This window comes from Polistes dominula, unplaced genomic scaffold (assembly GCF_049000335.1).
Source record: "Polistes dominula isolate Pdom_NZ unplaced genomic scaffold, Pdom_raw_medaka contig_79, whole genome shotgun sequence".
Taxonomy (NCBI): domain Eukaryota; kingdom Metazoa; phylum Arthropoda; class Insecta; order Hymenoptera; family Vespidae; genus Polistes; species Polistes dominula.
The window spans coordinates 1830612-1853148 of NW_028300916.1; the positions used below are offsets into that span (position 1 = coordinate 1830612).

The 22537-nt window shown below is 27.9% G+C and overlaps 5 protein-coding genes across 9 annotated transcripts; 4 read left to right on the forward strand and 1 right to left on the reverse strand.

Annotated features, from left to right (window-relative positions):
• Nucleotides 1-1414: 1414 nt before the first annotated feature.
• On the reverse strand, nt 1415-21128 carry brm (ATP-dependent helicase brm). 3 transcript variants are annotated; one of them, XM_015335854.2, is made up of 18 exons: nt 20661-21128; nt 19864-20143; nt 7590-8449; nt 7440-7513; nt 7098-7341; nt 6869-7007; nt 6629-6790; nt 6170-6511; nt 5855-6068; nt 5571-5761; nt 5326-5483; nt 4825-5245; nt 4576-4742; nt 4294-4485; nt 3881-4211; nt 2915-3778; nt 2652-2826; nt 1415-2570 (listed from the first exon to the last, which is right to left on the reverse strand). In XM_015335854.2, exons 2-18 carry the CDS (start codon nt 20137-20139, stop codon nt 2425-2427), a joined length of 4956 nt encoding a protein of 1651 aa, XP_015191340.2. In that variant the 5' UTR covers nt 20140-20143; nt 20661-21128; the 3' UTR covers nt 1415-2424. The 3 variants fall into 3 exon arrangements, with proteins under 3 accessions (XP_015191340.2, XP_015191338.2, XP_015191342.2); XM_015335852.2 differs by having other exon boundaries at nt 19864-20177; XM_015335856.2 differs by lacking the exon at nt 19864-20143.
• On the forward strand, nt 10262-12942 carry LOC107074431 (inositol monophosphatase 1-like). The gene is made up of 5 exons (XM_015335861.2): nt 10262-10432; nt 11452-11588; nt 11865-12127; nt 12224-12481; nt 12586-12942. The coding sequence occupies exons 1-5, from the start codon at nt 10364-10366 to the stop codon at nt 12723-12725; spliced, it is 867 nt and encodes a 288-aa protein (XP_015191347.1). The 5' UTR covers nt 10262-10363; the 3' UTR covers nt 12726-12942.
• On the forward strand, nt 13141-15372 carry LOC107074430 (inositol monophosphatase 1). 3 transcript variants are annotated; one of them, XM_089170870.1, is made up of 7 exons: nt 13775-14002; nt 14128-14261; nt 14346-14428; nt 14501-14605; nt 14720-14825; nt 14905-15056; nt 15161-15372. In XM_089170870.1, the coding sequence occupies exons 1-7, from the start codon at nt 13790-13792 to the stop codon at nt 15292-15294; spliced, it is 927 nt and encodes a 308-aa protein (XP_089026996.1). In that variant the 5' UTR covers nt 13775-13789; the 3' UTR covers nt 15295-15372. The 3 variants fall into 3 exon arrangements, with proteins under 3 accessions (XP_015191346.2, XP_089026996.1, XP_015191345.2); XM_015335860.2 differs by having other exon boundaries at nt 13141-14002; nt 14346-14605; nt 15141-15372; XM_015335859.2 differs by having other exon boundaries at nt 14346-14605.
• On the forward strand, nt 16061-17798 carry LOC107074432 (uncharacterized). Its single transcript, XM_015335862.2, has 6 exons — nt 16061-16211; nt 16333-16466; nt 16585-16841; nt 16933-17038; nt 17318-17478; nt 17645-17798. The coding sequence occupies exons 1-6, from the start codon at nt 16143-16145 to the stop codon at nt 17764-17766; spliced, it is 849 nt and encodes a 282-aa protein (XP_015191348.1). The 5' UTR covers nt 16061-16142; the 3' UTR covers nt 17767-17798.
• A 315-nt stretch (nt 21129-21443) lies between the features above and the next one.
• Nucleotides 21444-22430, forward strand: ND-ASHI (NADH:ubiquinone oxidoreductase subunit ASHI). Its single transcript, XM_015335863.2, has 4 exons — nt 21444-21604; nt 21743-21972; nt 22046-22204; nt 22283-22430. The coding sequence occupies exons 1-4, from the start codon at nt 21511-21513 to the stop codon at nt 22346-22348; spliced, it is 549 nt and encodes a 182-aa protein (XP_015191349.2). The 5' UTR covers nt 21444-21510; the 3' UTR covers nt 22349-22430.
• The last annotated feature ends 107 nt before the right edge of the window (nt 22431-22537 follow it).

Sequence of the window (22537 nt, forward strand, 5' to 3'; positions counted from 1 at the left end):
TGTATGCTTTTTAAGGAAAACTCTACTGATTCATATAGTCATTCAATTATATATATTTTTTTTTATAATTTTTATAATTAATTTTAATATACAAAACTGGGTTAATTACAAGTTTGAAACTTTGACAAAACATATTTGTATTTTTTGTTTTCTTATTTTTTTTTTTAACTCAACAACTTTCTCTCTCTCTCTCTCTCTCTCTTGCTTTTTTTCTATTGGTAATTTGTTACATTGTGTGAACTAATTGAAAATAATTTTTAAAAAAATAATTAATATATAATTTAATAGAAATGATTGCAATATAAAAATAACAAAAAATCAAATTGTTTTTAATTATCGTTTTTATTTATTATAGTTCATTGTCATAATTAATGATAAAAAATAAAAACCTTTTTTTATTTCAATATGAATATATATATATATATATACGGAACATGTGTTAAATTTCATTTGTGAATAATTTTGGTAAAAATAAACACATAAGACCAATACCGCGAATCAAAGATGTACAACTTTGTTTTAGTTATGCATTAAAGTATATATGTATAATACATGTATGTGTATATATACATGTACATACAAATATACATGTATATATATATATGTACATATACATGTAGATACATATATACCATATTTATATACACATGTTGAAACGTGTAGGATAGATAGTGGCATATGCAATGAGTGACATTAGGTAAGGTAGGGATACTACCGCAACAGCTTGCCTAAATTCCATCTAAATTCAAAACAGGACCGAAATTGCAAGGAACGGGTACGGATCTAACGACTAAGGCATACCATGATTCCGACAAAGCAAGCAAGCAAACAAGCAAGCAAACCCCAATATGATTTTACTTACACACATTCATGTATGAGCGCTTTTTATCATAATTTTTTGTTGTCCTTATACAATTTACTTACACATACAATCTACGTGATTTTCTTCCATTTAATCACATTTTTATATAAATAAGAACAAATTTGGAATTTATTTGAAATAATCAATAAATATGCATAAATTTTATACAATTCGTATGACGAATTAAAAAAAAAAATATATATATATATAGAGAGAGAGAGTACTGTGAAAAATATTACAATTTTGTAGAACACACCAAGAAAAAAACAAAAAGAAATTTATATTGAAATAAATAAAACTTGTGACGTATAATGAGAGTAAAATAAAAATATACATAATTTCAAAATATATAAGGTTCATTATAGTACGAATAATTATCAACTTTGTCATTATATATTAATAATTAATTAATTACCACGGATTCTGTTATTCGCATTTATTTTTTTTTATCGATTCTTTTATTATATTTTTTATCATTTTTTTTTTTTAGTATTACCGTCTCAATATAGTTTGTACACTTTTAATGAATAGTATATATGTAAAGCAATAATAATAAGGATAATATAATGTATTGTGAACCAATTACTGGCAGTTACATTGATAATGTAATAAATGTAATATATTATAGTAATAAAACTTAAAGGTATTAACACATTTAAACAAAAAAATATATATTTATATAATGGGAGAAAAATCATACATCCCATGTGTGTGATTTTTATGTTTTGATAGTAACAAAGTTTACTGTAATATTTCTTTTTTTTTTTTTTTGCTTTTTTCTTTTCTTCTTAAACATGCATCGATTAATTAATTATTTTGATACGTTTTTAGAAATAAAATTGAAATTCTTAATATACTAATTATTTTCATATATATATATACATTCACACAGTGCAATTTATCGACATAAGCTGCGCAATACGATAACTATTTAAAAAAAAAAAAAAGAAAAAAAAGAAAAAAAAAGAAAAAAAAATGAAAGCAGAATATTCAAAGTTATTTCCCTTGTATTTTTTTTGTCCTTTTTTTTATTATTATTGTTACCCTTGAATACCTAAATACTAAGATACTAAAATAATAACATACCTCTAAATACTTATTACTACCTAAATACTAAATTAAAAAGGTTCGTCTATTTTGTTTTAGTCTTAGTTTTTTGTTTTTTTTTTCAGTAACAATGATTTTCCCCCTTTTTTTTGCTTCTCTATAAACTTGAATAACAATAGTATCGTATTTCGTACTATAATCAAGTTATATAATAATATTATTAATATTACTATTACTATTATTATTATTATTATTATTATTACTATTATTATATTAATATATATTTATATATTTATATATATATGTATATCTTTTTATGTAGAGTAATTTTATAAAGTTTATATAATTATCCTACATACAACAATCGACCTTAAGGACGAAGTATACTGTTTCACACAATAAAGATGAAAAAATATGAACAAAAAAAAAAAGGAAATATAAGATAAATAGTTTTGAATATTACCATATATAGCTTAAAGCTTCTCTATAATTAAATATAATTACATTGATATTATTTAATTATCATCAGCGTCATCGTCATCATCGGATATATATTTTTTTGTAACCCTTTTTCTACGACCACCTCTGCCCTCACTTTTTCTACCCTTAAGTTTAATCTTCATTCTTACACTGGAATCAGCATCGGATCCTTCATCACCATCTAAATTCATATAATTATTATATGAAATATTATGTTACGATAATAATGATGATAATATTAATGAGACAAATAATAAAATACCTTTGTCATCCAAATCGGAAATATTTCCTTCTTCCTCCAAACGTTGTCGCGCATTTGTAAATACAGATTGCAAAACTATTGAATCTTCGTGAATAAGAGAAGCTTCTTCATTATAAATCTGTGCATTTTTGCATAATTGCATAAAATCTTTCTCCAATTCATCAAAATCGGCGTACTGAAAAAATTGATAACGTTAATAACAAAATATTATCTTCTCAAATATATAATAATAATAATAATAAAATGATCAAAGTAGTACTTACTTTGCCTTCCTCAATTTTTTGCAATAATTTATTAATAGTTAAAGGTTTCTTTATAATTTCATAATAATCAGGTAACTCCCTCCTAGATGGTAATTTCATAAATGGTTCACTAAGTAATCTACCATCTGTACTATCGGTATAATGAACAACAACCATAATTAATTTTTTCATCGCACGTTTCATTTTAGGATCAATCGATGATCCGGCCCCTCTTCTTTTCTTTGGTATAGGTTCGTCATCCTCCTCTCCCTTTTTCTTTCGTTTTCTCGTCTTCTTCTTTTTCTTATCATCCTCTTCTTCTTCGTCGTATTCCGCACCATCATCATCAATCGCCTTTAACCATTCCTTCTCGGTGATACTATCAGTATAATCAACTTCTTTACGTTGCCTTGAACCTCTTCCAAGAAATCTTTCTTCATCTTCTTCGTAAGTCCATCTTTCAACTTCATCATCATCTTTGACAAGCCAATCAGGTAATTCAGCTTCCTCTAATAATCTAGATTTTCTATTTGGTCCTAATTTGGCCTCTTCTCTTCTTCTTTCTAAATCCAATTTTTGGAATATTTCAAATTCACCTTCAGTTCTTGCAATCATTTGATTAACCGTCTCGTCATCCGGTACTTCATTTTCTTCTTCATCCTCTGCATCGTCCTGATGCAAAATACTTTGCAAAAATTGTTGACGCTCTGAACCAGTTGATTTCTGATCAAACATTCCAGCTTGTATAACTTTCTCGTCCATATTTAATTTGTATCGAGCCGCAGCTAATATTCTTTCTTCGACGGAATTTACGGTCATCAATCTGAGTACTCGTACTTCGTTTTTCTGACCAATTCTGTGAGCTCGATCTTGAGCTTGTAAATCCTAAAATAATAATTCATATGAAATCAACATATGATTCAACTTTCGATATGTGTGTACAATGTAAAACAATATAAAACAAAAAATAATAATAATAATACGTACCTGATGCGGATTCCAATCTGAATCGAAGATAATTACAGTGTCGGCAGCTTGTAAATTCAAACCAAGACCACCAGCACGAGTGGATAATAAAAATAGGAAATATTCTGAGCCAGGATCGTTAAATTTTTTTAATAAATCCCCTCTGTCTTCAGCCTTTGTCGTACCATCCAATCTTAAATACATAAATCCTCTCCAACTTAAGTAATCCTCCATAATCGTCATCAATTGTGTCATTTGACAGAAAAGCAATACTCTGTGATTGGTTGCTTTTAATTTTGGAAGGATCCGATCCAAAAGTTCGAATTTTCCAGATGCGCGATATAAATCTGGCCTGTTGATTTCAAATTTTAATTCATTATTTTATACAAGACATTGAAATTATTTTATTTTAATGTAATTTTGATGTTACATACCCAGTGATAACACCAGATCCTTGAGTGCCAACGTGTTCACAATATTTTTCTTCGATAGCTTGGAACATGAAAGGATGATTACATAATTTTCTTAATTGTACAATAGTGTTCATCAAAGCTTTAGCACCACCCTTGCCCTGTTTGCCTTTCTCGGAACCATCTGTCAGTAAAACACCTTTACTCTGCATATGCCTAAAAAATAAAGAAATTTTTATATTACAAAAAAAAAAATGGAAAAAAGTTTAATATCGTGGAAATAAAATATTTGAGTTCGATATTTACTTGTATAGTACTTTCTGGAGTCCAGACATGTCACATTTAATAATATATTCCACTTTGTCAGGTAATTGAGATTCGACTTCTTTTTTCAAACGTCTCAGTAAAAATGGTCGCAAAACTTTATGTAAACGACGAATGATCAAGATAGTTTCTTCCTCGTTTAATTCGACCTTAAACAATGCATAATTTAATATTCAAAAGTTGTACTTAGAAAGTAAATGATCATTATAAAAAAAAAATGAATTTACTTACCTTTTCACCGGTGGTTGCAAAAGGTGCATTGAACCATTGTTCAAAAGTACTACAAGATTTAAATATAGAAGGCAATAAGAAATTCAACAAAGCCCACAACTCAGGTAACTTGTTCTGAAGTGGTGTACCAGTTAATAGAAGTCTATGGGGTGCTAAGTAATGCGTATTCAACACTTGTGTTAATTTGCAATGATGATTTTTCATTCTGTGACCTTCATCAATGATCATATATTTCCATTGCAATTTTGCCAGGACACCCTTATCCTTGATAACGTATTCATATGTTGTTAACAAGACATTAAACTTAGTTGCTCGCATTTGTGATTGAATGGCACGTCTACCAGCTGGTGATCCCTTGTAAGATACGACCACGACGCTAGGTGCCCATTTTTCAAACTCGAGAACCCAATTGGAAAGTGTCCTGCGATGAAAAAATTGAATAAGAACAAATATTGAATGATTTTAATTGTATACAAATCAAAAATACATTATTTTACTTACGATAATGGAACGATGATCAAAAATGGGCCATTTACTTTCTTCTTCTCCATTAGATATGTGACTAATGCTATAGTTTGAATAGTTTTACCGAGACCCATTTCATCCGCCAAAATACCATTAAGATTATTATTAAACAGTGATACCAACCATTCCAATCCCTACAATATGTAATTCATAATTAAATATTTATTGAATATTTATAATATATATACAATATACAATATCTAACATTATTTATTTCCTACCTTAATCTGATATTCTTTTAATTTGCCGTTAACCATAATTGAAGCTTGTTCTGTAACAGATTCGTGAACAGTATGCGCTATACTATAATATGTCTGTTCTTCTGTTTTGTACTCGTCATCTTCGACCTTGGCTTTATGTATCGTCTTTTTAACTTTCTCTTCTTCGGAATCACCCATTGGTTTTTCTTTGTCTAATGATATCAATAAAGAAAGTTTTAGTATTATCAAATGATTCATTTATAATAAATATTATAAATAAAATGCTATATTAGATTGATTCTTACTTTCATCTTCTTCGTCTTCTTCATCATCTTCACTTTCAGAATCAATTGGTTCCCATCCAGGATGTGCTTCTAAGAATGCCGAAAGTTGGCTCATCAGTGGTGCTTCATCACCAGTTAAAGTACGACCCGTTGCTACTTCTATAACACCGACACGAGTGTCATCACTTGGAGTACCATCTTCATTAATTTCACCATCTTGAAGCTTTTTCTTTTTCTAAAATTTGTAATTCCAATAAATTAAGATTTGAGAAAGTCAATTTATTTGAATTATTACACAAATATTTGTAATAATAAACAAAAATCAAATGAATTTACCTTTTTACGTTTCTGTTCTTCAACTTGTTTTCTCTTTTGTTCAATTTTATGTTGTTTAACCATTTCAGTAAGATTACTAATGTATTCATCAGTTTGCGATAAAAGGAATGCTAAACGTTTGTCTTTCTTTTGATCAATCAATTTTCTATATCCTTCTTCGTCCTCAGCCATAAGACGACGCATACGTTCCTTTTCGATACGTTCTTGTTCTTTCTTTTGTTCGCGCTCAGCATTGGCATGATAATTGAGCACAGCCTTATTCAGTCTAGCCAATTTAGCCACATTGTTTCTATGAAATTCTTTAAAATCTTTACCATGTTGAAGTACCGAGCTAAGAAATTCCTGAAAAAAAAGAAAAAATCAAATTACAACAACGCGAGGATTATTATCTTATTACTTTCTTAATATAATAATATTATTGCTTTTTCCATATTAAAAAAAAAAAAAAAAGAAACCTACTTGATGTTTTTGTCTACGTTTACGTTCAGCTTCCAACTTTTGTTGTTTTTCTAATTTTTCAGTGGCTCTTGCTTCTCGCAAACCTTGCTTTTTCGTACGTTTGTAAGCTTTTACATTAACCGCCGTTTCTAAGGTTGTATCTTTTCGAGTACATGCTAGTATCTGTAATAATAAAATTAATTTACTTAGCATTATAAAAAATATATCTTTTATATTATTATGTAACAATGATTACTATACCTCAGATCTCAATTGTCGTTGAAAATTAAGTACCCTTAACATTCGTAATTCAATTTGCACTTGAATTCGTAAATCTTCGGGCATATTTGTTGGCAAATTACTAAGTTGTTCCATTCTTAACGTAATACGAGCAGCTACTCTGTTATGCAAAGTTATGGAAAAGAAAAACATTAGTCGTTTATAACAGAAAAGTATGCCATTTGTTATAAATACAATCCTAAGTGTTTACCTATTCTCTCGTTCTTGTAAAATTAACAACGGATCCAATCCCACTGGCTTAGGAACACTCGTTACTCTATTAGTTTTAGCACCTTGCTGAGGTGGCTGTTGTTGTTGAGGTGTTTGACAACCTGGTCTCGGAGCACCAGCAGGACCTATTACATTAGGTCCAGGAATTTGTGGTCCTGGAGTAGCAGCTGGTCCTTGAGATGGGTCCATAGGTCGTGAAGTCATACCTGGGGGTGGTGCTCCACCTATTTTCGTTACAGAAGAATTTTGAACAAATAATAAAATAATTGTTGCTGCTATATACACGGTATATGGCGGCACTATACTTTGCGTATATAATTACCTTGAATAGCAAGTGCTAATTGTTGAGACAAAGGTTGATTCCTCGATAATAAACGATACGCCATTATTTGTACTCTGTAAAAAATAATAATAATATGAATCATAAGTTTTATTGAAAGAATGAAATAAAAAATATGTCGATTAAACTAACCGTAATTGTTGCAACTGCTGAGCACTGAACGTTTGTTTCTCTCCCATGCTATTTCCTTGACGTGCCCTTAACGCTATCAACTGCGAATATCGTGGATCTTCTTGAAGACCTTTTTCTTCCATAGAATCAATAGCTTTTTGTAAAGCATTTAAATTTTCTTGACCAGGGCCAGGTGGACCACTAGGTCCAATATGGCCAGGTCCAGTTTGACTCATCTGATTGACTGGTGCGCCTGGTCCCATTGGTCCAGAATTTCCAGTAACAATTTGTCCTGGATTAGGAGTATTGGGGCCAATCTGATTAGACGATGGTTGTCCACCGAGTCCATTTGGTCCCATTTGACCGCTAGCAACTGCGTGACTCATTTGATTGGAAGGTCCTCCTGGACCCATTGGATTACTTGGTCCATTAGGTCCTAATTGATTAGCTGGTCCACTTTGAGACATCTGACTACTAGGTACCATCTGCCCCCCTGGTCCCAACTGTGGTCCACCCGGACCGCCACCGGGTCCCATTGGACCAGGTCCACTGGGTCCATTCCCAGGCCCCATTGGACCACCGGGACCAGTAGGTCCATTTCCTGGACCAACTATTTGTCCACCAGGACTACCTCCTGGTCCCATTTGTGTACCTGGACCACTACCTGGCCCTAACTGACCCATTTGATTTGCAGGTCCACTTTGATTCATTTGATTACCAGGTCCCATTTGTCCTCCTGGTCCTATTTGATTATTTGGATTGTTCCCAACAGGTCTTCCACTTTGAGGCCCATTTGGGCCTATTTGACCAGGTACCATTGAGCCGACTGGCCCTTGTTGAGGATTAGGTCCTTGACCTATTGGACCAGATCCACCTTGATTCTGCAAATCACACAGATCGTAACGAATTAGTGATGTAATATTAATTTATAAACAAATACTTATATATTACTCATCAAATTTATTATGTCATATTTTAGATAAAGAGGAAAAATTCATTGAAAAATGTATACTCTCAACCTAAGTATTACTACACGCAATAAAATATACAGTTAACTTCGTGGTATCTACTATCTATATCTTTATTGTTAGATTTATGTTATTACAGGTATTATCATTCGTAACGAATTAATTTCTTGTACATTTTTTACTTGTTATTTTTTTTTCTTTTTTGCGTATCGATCAGAGTTATATTCTTTATATTTTCCTTAAAAAATAATTTCATGAAAAAAAAAAAAAACTGAAGAAAACGTTAAATAGAATTGAATAGTTTTCCTCACATATTTTATGTTAAACGAAAAACCCCTGAAGAACAAATTTTCCTGTATGAACAATAATTCTTCAGAATTTGAATTTATCAAAGACATCATTGAGAAATGGACAAAAACTGGACAGCGTACTTTAAACTATTATAGTTTTATTCATGGGTATGACGTGTACCCAACAAGATTTAATCAAAAGAGAATAATATAAAAGGACCAGGATGACAAATTGTCCCACGTGGGGGTCGGTCATCCTGCTGGTATAAACATAATAGAAATAATAATACAAACGCGTTATTACACGTGCTTGGTCAGTGACTAACTCTAACACATACATTACTTTCTTTTACCAACACAAGCATTACTTTTCTATATATTAAACGTTTTAAACGTATAGATGAACGATAGAAGCATGAACTGTTCACGCCCTTAACCGAACGAGATCACGTTCCTGGGGCATGTTAGGCATCCGGTGTGCATCTCCACTTGTGGGACTTAATGATAGACTCAGGATTTCACGTGATTCTTATTTGTCCAATAACAAAAACACAATTACGTTCAATAAAGCAGGGTTGCTTTTTTTTTCTTGTGTTTCATTTTTAATACTCGATAGCTCGGTAATTTTCCTATAATTATTTATCGAATATAAATTCGTTATTCGTCGATTAAAATATTTGTATAAATTAATATAAATATAATAAAATTAATATAAAATTTGTATAATATTTTAAAATATTTATTATAACTAATTTAGAAAGAAAATATAATACAATAGTTTATTTCTGATGTTTATTTACCACCTCAACTTGGCTAAGATTAAAAGAGGATTTAGAAATTAAACATATAATGTTGCAATTTTACTAAAAAGGAATCTTTACTAATTGTTCATAATAATTATTAATTATTATCTATAAATTAATTTAACTTCATTGATAATTATTAATTTAAATTTTGGTTCAATATTGTAATTTTACTAAAAAAAAAAAAAAAAACATTCACCAATATCTTTCAAAATAAAATTATTGATTACCTATAAATTAATTTAACTTCATTGATAATTATAGTTCTAAATATTTGTATTATCAATATTTTACAATGTCTATAAAAGTTAATAATAAAAAGCATAATAACTTTACAGCAGCTGATTTTTAATTTATCTTCTAACATTTTGTTCTCAATTAGAAATAAAAGAAATTAGAAATGAAAAAAAAAAAGAAAAAACAAAAGAATTGTTTTTAATCTCGATAATAATAGGCTTAAATCATATCAATACATAGGTCGGCAAGTAGAAAAGAATTGAAAAATAGTGATATTGATTATTCCTAATTAAGTCGAGTAAAATGAAAGCACACATGGTGGGGGGTGATACAGCTGTACCATAAAACGGAGCTTCCCATCAACGATTCGGTATTACAATCTAAACGGATCGTAACTGTTAGTCGTTGAAAACTTGTTCGAGATAAAAGAAGTCTCTTAGGAAGGAAGTAACAACTTCTATTATTTTTTAATCTGTTTTGATCAGTGTGCGATAATCATGGTCGACCAAGAGGAACTCGATCGTTGTTACGATTATGTTTTAAAACTTACTATCGAATCAGGAAAGGTATTTATAATTATTTTCATTCAATGATTATTTACAACAAGTGTTTTCCTTTCAAATGAATTAATAAAACATAAATTAAATTTTGAAAATAATTATCATGTGAATTTAAAATAGTATAATTAATAAAATAATTAATATATATATATATATATATATATATATATATATATATATATATATATATATATATATATATATATATATTTAATATCTATTAAATTAAATTATTCAAATAATTATTATTGGACTTTAAAGTATAATTAATAAAATAATATATATATATATTTAATATCTATTAAATTAAATTATTCAAATAATTATTATTGGACTTTAAAGTATAATTAATAAAATGATATATATATTTAATATCTATTAAATTAAATTATTCAAATAATTATTATTGGACTTTAAAGTATAATTAATAAAATGATATATATTTAATATCTATTAAATTAAATTATTCAAATAATTATTATTGAATTATGATTATAAGCATATTTTTTGTTAATTTTACATAATCAAAATTTAATTTGTTTTATATTGACACGTATGAGTTTTTTTTTTTATAATTATTACGAATTATTTATTATCATTTAAAATCAAATTATGTTTCTAGACCTAATAAAAAATGATTTACTTTTTGATAAAACTTTTTTGTTGAAATAACAATATCTTTGAAATGATGTATATTATATATATATATATATATATATATATATATATATATATATATATATATATATATATATATATATATATATATATATACATATCATAATATATGTTCTTCTTATTTCAACTGGAATGTGTATGTAGATTACAATATGCTTATCATTTTTTATTCAATAAAATTATCATCATGTTTTATGGCCTTCCCAACTGTACTTTGTAGAATGATTTATTATACAACACAATTAATAATATAAGTTGAAAAGATATTATTACTTGTATCGTGTTATTATGTTGTAACATAATAACGATCTTGTATTATCCGATAACAATCTTTTATTTTGTATTAGGTAATACGAGAGGCCATTGATATTACTAATAAAAAAATTGAAACTAAAGTTGCCGATTGGGATCTAGTGACACAGTATGATAAAAAGGTCGAAGAAATTTTAATTAATAATCTTATGAAAGAATTTCCTAATCACAAGTTAGTATAATAATTTAACATACAACATTATTCATAATTGATACGATTATTTTATATAAACAACAATTTTATTTATAATTATGTGTTTTCCTATTATAATTTCCATAATAATAGAATATTTTTATTTCATTTTTACAAAGAAAACTAAAATATGGATAAACATGACTCAATAAAACTAATTTGGAAAGTGTTTATTAAAAACAAAAAATTACTTTTATCAAATTCTTATATAATTTTGACGAATTACTTATTTTACAATCATCTCTCTTTTTGTAGATTTATCGGTGAGGAAACAGTTTCAAAAACAAAATGCCTACCAGAATTGACAAATACACCAACATGGATTATAGATCCGATCGATGGAACAACAAACTTCGTTCATGCTTTTCCCTTTACTTGTATATCAATTGCTTTGTCAGTTAACAAAGAACTTCAACTAGGAATTGTATATAATCCAATATTGGAACAATTGTTTACTGCTAGAAAAGGTTGTGGTGCATTTCTAAATGGGAAACCAATAAAAACTTCGAAAGTACCAGGTATGATTCAAAAACTAAATTGAAATTGGTAATTACAATAATATACAAAGCAAACAAACAAAGAAATTCATTCGATAATATCAAATAAATTTACAGATTTGAAACATTCCTTGCTATGTTTGGAAGCTTCATTTGCAGCAATAGAAAATATCAGAGATATCATATTGGGTAGATTAGAAGCATTTGTATCGATAGCTCATGGAATAAGGACAATGGGTTCAGCAGCTTTGACACTTTGTTATATAGCAATGGGTGCTGCAGAAGCTTATCATTGTGACAATTTAATGCCCTGGGATGTAGCAGCAGGTGTGATAATAATTCAAGAAGCTGGTGGTGCAGTCATCGACACAAATGGTACTTTTTTTTTATCAAATATCAAATATTATATTATCTAAAATTCCATTTAAATTATATTAGTTAATTATCTTATCATTATCATTATCATTATAATAAATTAGGTGGAGAGTTCAACGTGATGTCACCAAAAGTAATTGCAGTTGGTAATCCAAAATTAGGATACGATTTAGTTAAATTGATCCAACAAGCTGATACGAAGACTCATCAAAGAAGATCAATATTTCAAAATGCAACAACGTAATAACTTTTAAAGTTAACTCTTCTCTCGTAAGAGTAAGATAATAAAATTATCACCTTTTCTTAAACAACGATAATTGTATGAACGACTGATATCTTACCAAAGTCCTATCTACCAGTTTCTAAGGAACAGTTGGATTGTTCTGTTCGTCTGTGTGAAAGTGTGATTTATAGTATTAAAAAAGAAATTTTGTATTTAATAAAACAAAGGTTTCAGTGTATACAGTAGAACCTCGATTATTTACTAATAAAAAAGATAAAGTATTCGAGTAATCAAAAGTTGAATGTATTTAGTTTACGTATGAGAAGATTTTGATTTGATCGTTTGACACAATTTGCTAATTGTAAATTATATTACGTGAAATAGAACTTTACAAATTTTTCCATTAAACGAACCTTCTTATCCAAGCAAATATTTTCATGATTCCGAGTACGTACACCATTATTATCTTCTCTTTCACTATCATAAACTCACATATATACACAACATACGTTGCTAAAACAGCTTTTGAATGAATTTTGTGGTCTTTACGCGTTTAAGAATTTGTTTACTTTTACTCAAATTATTATTATCTCCAAATTTAATTACGTAATCCAATAAATGGAGTCAAATACATATACTCGAACATTCAAGGATATTATTATCTGAATGAAAGAAACGTTCAATTAATTAGTTGAATTTCAAATATGTTCTGAATATTGGGAGGGTTCTATTGTATTACGAAATTCGATCAAGAAATTGATTAATTAAAAAACTAATACGAGTATGATTAAAATTGTATTTAAACAAAAAAAAAAAAAAAAAAAAGAAAATGAAAAGAAAATATCACAATGTTTAGAACAAAATAATAATTAATAATTAAATGTTAAATAAATCAACGTTTTAGGTTTGACCGATTAAAAACAAAAATCGATTAATCGATCCTATAAACGAAATATATTTTTAAATCATCGACCATATTATTTCTCAAACTTCACAAAGTTGAATAATTGAACAACTTAAGTTGTTAATTAATATAGGTTTGTAAAAAATATTCAATTGAAATAAAAATAATTTATTTTGTTTAAATGTGGAAATCCATTAACCGGCGCCATCTTCAGAATCAAATATCACTGTTATTTTCACACAATAAGATAAGAAAGAGTCAGCAGACTTCTCTTACGTTTAATCGGACAGTCACTTTATCAAAAATATCTTTAACTACGATTATGGCTAATGATCAGGATGACATCGCGAGATATTTCGAAATTGCGAAAAATTTAACGTTAGAAGCTGGAAAGGTACGACAAATAAAAATACAACGACAAGAAAATAACAAAAAAAAAAAAAAAAAAAAAAAAAAAAAAAAAAAAAAAAAAATACAAAAAGAAATTATACATTGACGTATCCTTATTTTTGTTCATAGTTTATTACAAGTGTGGAAAAATCGGAAAAAATAGTGAAATCTAAAACAGTCGAGACAGATTTAGTTACAAACTTTGATTACAAAATTGAAGAATTTTTCTTCAAAACACTTAAAAAGGAATTTCCTGATCATAAGTGAGTAAAACAATAACAATAATAACAACAACAACGTTTAACGAATAAATGTTTTTATCAAAGACCTATTAAATGATAACACAGATTCATCGGGGAAGAAAAAACTGGCCAATCGGAGCTTTCAGAATTGACTGACGCACCAACATGGATAATCGATCCGATCGACGGTACAGTCAATTTCGTACATTCTTTTCCACAATTCTGCATTTCCGTAGGTTTATCTATTTGTAAAGAAATAGTTCTAGGAATTATTTATAATCCGATCAATTGTGAACTGTATACGGCAAAAAAAGGTCAAGGTGCGTACCTAAATGGAGAACCTATTCGAGTATCCGATGTAACAGGTGAATCAATTCTTTACATTTAATAAAAACAAATAAAATATTAATAAATTTTTCAATAAAATATAAATAATATTATTATCATTGTTTTTTTTTCTTTTTTTTTTTTTAATTTAGAATTGAAGAAAACAATGTTGGCGTATGAACTTGGAAGTATCAAAATGTGCGAGCACAAAGACATAGTTGTTGGTAGATTATTGGCTTTATTCGATGCATGTCAAGCGTAAGTTTATGAAATAATAATAATAATTGATCTATCTAATCAAAATGATATTGAAAGATTTAGATCGATTACTTTTTAGTGTAAGAAATATAGGTTCTGCTGCGTTATCGTTAGCTTATGTTGCTAAAGGCGTAATAGATTGCTTTCAAATGGATGGTCTTCGACCTTGGGACGTAGCAGCAGGAATGTTAATAGTAACTGAAGCTGGTGGTACTTTATTGGATTCGAAAGGTACAATAAATGAATCTAGTTATAATATATTTAACGTTGCCCTTCCTTTTTTAGCTATTGCTCGCTTTATTTTTTTTTACCAAGGATTTGTGCATTCACCTTAGGTGGACCTTTCAATCTAATGAAACCGAACACCGTTGCCGCTTGTAAAAGTCAATTGGCTTGCGAAGTCACGAAATTGATCATTGACACAGACTTGAAGACACGAAGAAAAAGATTACAACATACGAAGCATTAATAAATTTAATTATATATTTGCAAATAAGTATTATATAAATTAAGAAATAATTGTTAATAAAATTCTATTATTTTTAAACGCGATATAATAATCATGTTTGATAAAAACCTACTGAAAATATAACAAGAAGAACAATAATAATTAAAAAGCAGAGTTAATTGATGAAAAAACAAAAAACAAAAAACAGAGAAATCTATTACACGTGAGTTGATAATCACGAGGTATGATTAAGTATGTGAAATACGTTCTATAAAATCTTGTTATATTCTTCAAGACGTTAATTAAAATTGTATTATTAAATCATGATGGAGAATTAATATACCTTATTATCAATTAACTACTCTTAATTAATTTTATACTCGTATGCGATGACCTTAAAATGTCTAATTGTTAAATGACATTATTTAAAGCTAAAGTCAAAAACTTATGCAATGAAAATTATCGTAGTATGTAAACATCATTATCTTGTTATAATAATCCGTTTAGGTTTATTACTACTGTGACAATCGTTAACACACAAAATATTGTATAAAATTTAAATATATACTATTTTGATACGATATGAAGGAGATATAATAATAAAATAAAAAAAAATATATATATATTAAAATCATTTTTATATAAAGTTAAGAAGAAAGAGATATTTCCAGGGTCGTTGTCGTCATCGTCATCGTCATAATCATTCACTCGAATCTTACCAACACCCTCTCCAAACAAATCGTTATTGAAAAGCATAAGAAACAGGTGTAATCAAGACAGTCTAGCTTCGAACCTTTTCACAAGCTGATCGTAAACGAGTCACAACGAGTTCGTTGGAAAAAAAAAAAAAAATTATTGTTAACTCGAAAATGGCAGGACGACAAATCGAAGATGAATATTACGAAATTGCTTTGAAACTTGTTCAAGAATCTGCTAAGGTAAATTATTAGTATTTTTTCAATCAACTAATTTATACAAATGTCAAAAATGTTCATACTATTTATTTGAATGTATACAATTTGATATATTGAATTGTATTTTTTATTTTTTTTTTCAAAGATTCTTAAAGGTGCCATTAACGGTTCGAAAAATATAAATGAAAAACAAGGGGATTGGGATCTTGTTACTGAATTTGATAAAAAAATAGAGGATATTATTATTAATAAATTAAAGAGTATATATCCTACTCATAGGTAAATGAGTCAGAGTTTAAATAATTATCGTAAATGCTTAGAACCAATGAATGATATGTTTTTTTCTTGTCTTCTATTTTTCCTTGTTTTATTTTTATCGTTTTTACTAACACTTTAGATTTATCGCTGAAGAATCAACGGGACAAAAATTACCTGAATTAACTAACGATCCTACATGGATCATTGATCCGATCGATGGTACACTTAATTTTATTCACGGATTTCCGCATACTTGTGTTGTTGTTGGATTAGCTATTCAAAAGGAAATGGTTTTGGGTATTGTTTGTAATCCGATTCATGACCAACTGTTTACTGCTCGTAAAGGTCAAGGTGCTTATTTAAATGGAAAACGAATTCAAGTATCACAAGTTCAAGGTAAGTAAAATAAAATCAAAATATATATAAAGGAAATATTCGAAGAAGAAAAGAAAAAAAAAAGAAGAAATAATTTGTATCTCTTGTTCAGATATATCGAAAGCTTTGCTTTGCATAGAACCTGGTTTTATAAAAATCGATTATTTAAAGGAAATAACCGTTGAACGTGTAAAAGCTGTTGCATCTATAGCACAGGGGTAAGATAAAATTAAATAATCAAAATAATATTAATAATTAATTAAATATAATAAATTCTATTATTTTATTATTATTTCTTCATTAAATAATATATCGTGTACCATGACGTATATAAATTTTGAACAAATTCATCTTTGCTTGATCTTATCCTATGGATATTGTTTTAAAAAATAATAATAATAATAATAATATAAAAAGAAATTATAATAATTTACTAATGACTGAGAAGTCCCAAGAAATGTCGACAATTTGTATTAATTAGAATTATTTTATGAAAGTATTCGTACACTTGGAGTAGCAGCATTGACTCTTTGTTACGTGGCATTGGGTATAGTTGAGGGTTACTACATCGAAGGTCCAGGTATTTCCACGTGGGATATCGCGGCTGCATCTTTAATTATCACAGAAGCAGGTGGTATCGTGGTTGATCGCGTAACAGGTAATTAACGTCTCTGTTTTTTAAGATTTTTTATTTTAATTAAGACTATTATTTGATATGAAATCATTTTTGAAAACTAACTCCACGTTTATTATTATTAATAAAAATAATAATAATAATAATAATAATAATAATAATTTTTTTTTAAATATTTGAAAAAACACAGGTGAGAAAATCGATATTATGAAACCACGAGCTATAGGTGCTTGCAATAAGAAAATAGCAAAGGAATTTGTTAGAATAATACGTGAAGCTGATGAAAAAGTATCCTTGAGAAATAAATCATAAATTTTATCTATATAAATATAGACATTTGTTCATTTATGTATATGTTATGAAATAATTCATTATGTAATAATATAACATAACATTTAAATAATATTTCATTTATATTTCAATTGTATAAAAATTGATTTGTTGAATTTGGTTTCTAAAAAAAAAAATAAAGATAATAAATTTTCAAATAAAAATCAAAATGTGATATAATTATGATCTTTTGTTATATACAACCATACTATAGTAAATAATTACATTATAGTTTCTTCTAACCATTATTACACGTTGATTGTGGTAAGATAAAAATTTCTCGAGGCCAAGAAGAAATAAAACAATCGTTCTAGGAAATACTATTTAAATTATACTTGAGTGACGTTTGTAGGAAAGATCGCATGCTCACAAAATACTTGGAAAGTGTAAATGAGTGTAGTCTTAATTCAAATCTCAACCTGATCTTATGTATTTGAACAAAAATCATGATATGTTAATATTTCTAATTAATTTAAACGGCAAATGAAAAGTTTAGTTTACAAAAATATTATTTGTGTATAGAAAATCAAGAGTGAATACTAAGTACAGATTTTTTCTTTCTTTTTTATCAACTAAACCTGCTAGATAATATCAGACAAAGCTTCTTGGTTCAAAGAGTATTAATGAGGAGTATTAAATATTACCAGACAGAGGAACAAGATAGTCAACGTTTTTAAATGTTACAATGTAGCAAATAAATCAGTTTACTTGGTTGAGTGAACATATTTGTATTAGATATGTGTGTGTGTGTATATAAATTAAGAAGACAAAAAAAAAGAAAATAAAAATCGTACCTTTAAAGGTCATGGTCACGCTAACTCTCACTAAAAAATACAATTCATATATTCAATGTGAAACGTGAAATATATAAAAACTTTTATCCTATTTTTGATTATATTTTTATTCTATCTCTTCTTATTATTATTATTCGTCTAATTGTGTAGATGTTAAAAAATTCAATAAACAAAAATGAAAGAATGTAAAAGTATCAACTGGGATCTTCTAACAAAGTATGAACATAAGATAGAATACTAAATAATCAAACAATTAGTTAAAAATTTTCCATCAGACAAGTATGTTTAATTAATAACTGATAAAGATCTATAAAAAGATATATAGTAAACTTTTCATTTGTAGAATTATTGGTAAAGAAAATACAATACAAATTAAATTACCAAAACTGACTAACAATTCAATAGGATAATAAATCCTATAAATAGTATTTGTTAATTTTTCCCATCAATTTCCACACGTTTGCATTTCTTGGACTCTTTTAGAAAATACAAAAATAGAGATAGGAATAGTTCATAATCCTATCAAAAAACAATCCTTTTCTACAATACAACATCATCAAGGATTCCTTAACAGAAAACAAATGAAAATATCCAATATATAAGATAAATATAATTACTTGCTATTTGTATACCTATAATAGAATTAAATAATTTAATATTATATCTTATATTATATAATAATTACTAATATTTTCTTATTTGTAGAATATGATTATTAAAAACGATGGTACTTATGTTATATTAAATTGCAATGATGTTGTCGAAACTTCAGATATTAAAGAGAAAAAAGTAGAGGTACATCTGTAGATACATCTACAAGTAGGAATGTAGGAAGAAACAAAAAGAACTGTGATAAATACAAATGGCCTATTGTAAACAGAAATCTTTCAATTCAATGTAATGGCTATAAAAGTTATAACAGTTTGCAATTGAACCATCGCTAAGCATCTAGTTAAACTTTTTCAAGAAGCAGATTATAATTATACTATTAGTATAAATCTATACACATCTAGTTATAAAATAATATTTTATATTCTAGAGACCTTATTATTATAAATTTCTTTGACAGTAAATAGAAATTATTTTATATACTTTCCATCTTAATAAATATTTGTAATATCCAATTGTAATAATCATTTCGATAACATCATCGATCGACATTTATTCCATTAATGTAAATGCAATTACATTTTATCCTAACAGTTATAAAACAAAAAAAGAAATAAGTTAAAAAGACATGTTACAAAGTTATACTGTTTTGAAAAAAACAATAAGAATTAAATACCTGAGGACCCATATTAGGTGGCATTTGTTGAGGATGAGGTGGGTAATTTTGTTGTTGTGAAGGTGGTTGTTGCTGAGGTTGTGACATCGGAGGACCGCCTGGTGGCATTGGTGGCCCACCTTGATATCCTTGTGTTGGACTGTGCGGATGATGTTGCGGAGGACCCATAGGACTGCCTTGAGGATTAGAAGGAGATGGAGCCTGTTGTGGAGGACCCATTGGACTCGGAGCTTGTGGCGGAGGCATAGGAGAAGATTGAGGCGACGGGCTCGCCATGTTACTGCAGTCAGACTCCAGCTTACTCAATAATTATACTACACAAAGATTACAAATTCAAACTATACATCATACTCTTATCAAACTAATAAGAAAATATTAGCATTCATTTTATTATCCTACTTTATTGTATCTCTATGACAGTAGTTAATAGAAAATAAAATTCTATTTATATTAGGATATTTGAATATTTTCAATGACAATTAAATTTAATTTACATTACGCGCGTTATTAATTATCAGAGAAACACACCTCCAACAAGCAGTTATTGTAAAAAAAAAAAAAAGAAAAAAGACCCATGAATACCAACACAATAAAACATAAAACTTACAATAATTTATTATTATTCTACGATAATACTAAACAAAACAAATGTGACCAATAACATTGCTTAAAATTGACTTATAATCCTATAGTAAGAAAGTAAACTAATTGAAAAAATGTAAAAACTTGAATATCCCTTTCATCACACTTGGCCGAACCTTACTCAAATTCTAAACTTATCATAATATTCAACTTACCGTCGGTAATATCAGCTTGAAAAGGCAAAACTGTCTAATGAATTTAGACGAACTTGAATTAAACGATTTCACCCTTTTTCTTACTGTCAATTATCCACAACAGTTATCTGAATTCACGAACATTAACGAACCCACGCAGTCGGCCATCTTGAATTTCAGCTTTCATGTAGCCAGTCATCGTATAACAAAGACACCCATTTCTTTTAAGACTTTATACACTTATTTTTTCGACTAATATGTTCTATTATATTTGTACAAATAATTTTAGGAAGAAATCAGGTCGTAATTAAACCAAATCAAATGCCGACTAAACAGTAGAAAATTGATTTTTACGAAAGAAAGGTCAGATTAACGTAATCGTTTCTTTGTAAACGAACGTAGAATGACAGTTATTGGACAAAATAAAGTCCACTATATATAATCGAAAAATATAAATTTTTTATTTTTTCTTATATTAAACGAATACAAGATTGAAAGAAAATCTAATTCGTAAATAAAATAAATTTGTAATTTTTCAATTGACATTAAGATCTTTAATTAAAAGTTTATGTACTTGCCCTGTAGGTATGGAAGAACTCTACATTACGTATATAGGGTGAACCAAAAGAAAATTGATAATAAATGATAAGATTTATTTTAAACTTTATGACTAAATTTATTTAAATTGAATCTTTTTTTTTTAATAGTTTAAAGAACCCACAACGACAAATAATTTAATTGATTAGTCAATATATAATTGTCATGAGATCTTAGGGTAAATATATATACTTGCACACAAATGCGCGTGCTTCAATTAGTCGACTGCATTTAACCATTCCAGTTTGACGTTACAGAACTTCCTTCAACGAGAATGGTTCTTCTTAAAAATTGTATGACATTGAGAGGCTTATTGCTACCAAGAAACAAAATTAAATTATTTATAAAAGCTAATTATAGCGAAGAAAGTAAGTATTCTAATCTTGTTATTAAGTTTAGTCACCTTTTTATACTCTCAACTATTTAATAGGTTATTATTTTATTATGTAAGTTATTCATCCAATGAATTATTCCTGTTCTTAAATTTATTTTATTTTGTTTTTAAGCAAGGCCACACTTTTCCTTATGGAGAGCCGAAAAAGAAGTACCGACATCAAAGGAAGAAATAGAAAAGGCAGCTAAAAAGTATAATTTACATCCACGGGAATACGAAGCTTATGAACCAAATGGATTTGGATACGGTGATTATCCAAAACTGCCATTTGTTGGTCCAGAAGCAAAAGATCCATATTATCCCTATGATTTTCCTGAATTCAGAAGAAATCTTCATGAAGCGGTAATAATTTAAATGGTATTGGAACTTAAACTAATTTCATTGATTTCATTACATTAATGTTCATGTTTCCTAGGTACACATCGAAGCAGATATAATTGGAGAAGATCGGTATTCAGCTGGAGTTCGGAAACATGTAACATTTGTGCAAGCAATATTTATGTTCTTTGGTACAACAGGAGCCCTCGGAGGATTATTTTACTTTCTCCAATCTTATCCATGGTTCCAACCTGTAGTAAGTTAGCAATATTATCAAAATGATGTATATCATTTAAACATTCATTTACAAATATATCTGTGATTATTCTTTTAGATGGAAAAGCAATATCCTCAATCTGGTGTAAAACATTATACCTTTGAGCCAGCTAAAACTAGTTAATTATAAATTATAAAATGTTACAATACTTTGTAGATTTCATTAATGTTGTATGTATACAAAAATATATTTAAGAAATCCATTATTTATATTCATATTTATTAATATTTCTTTTTTAAGTTATATTTCATTTATATTCAGTACAATTTTGTCAAATTGTATATTGTAGTCTTTTTATTTTGACTACTGTGT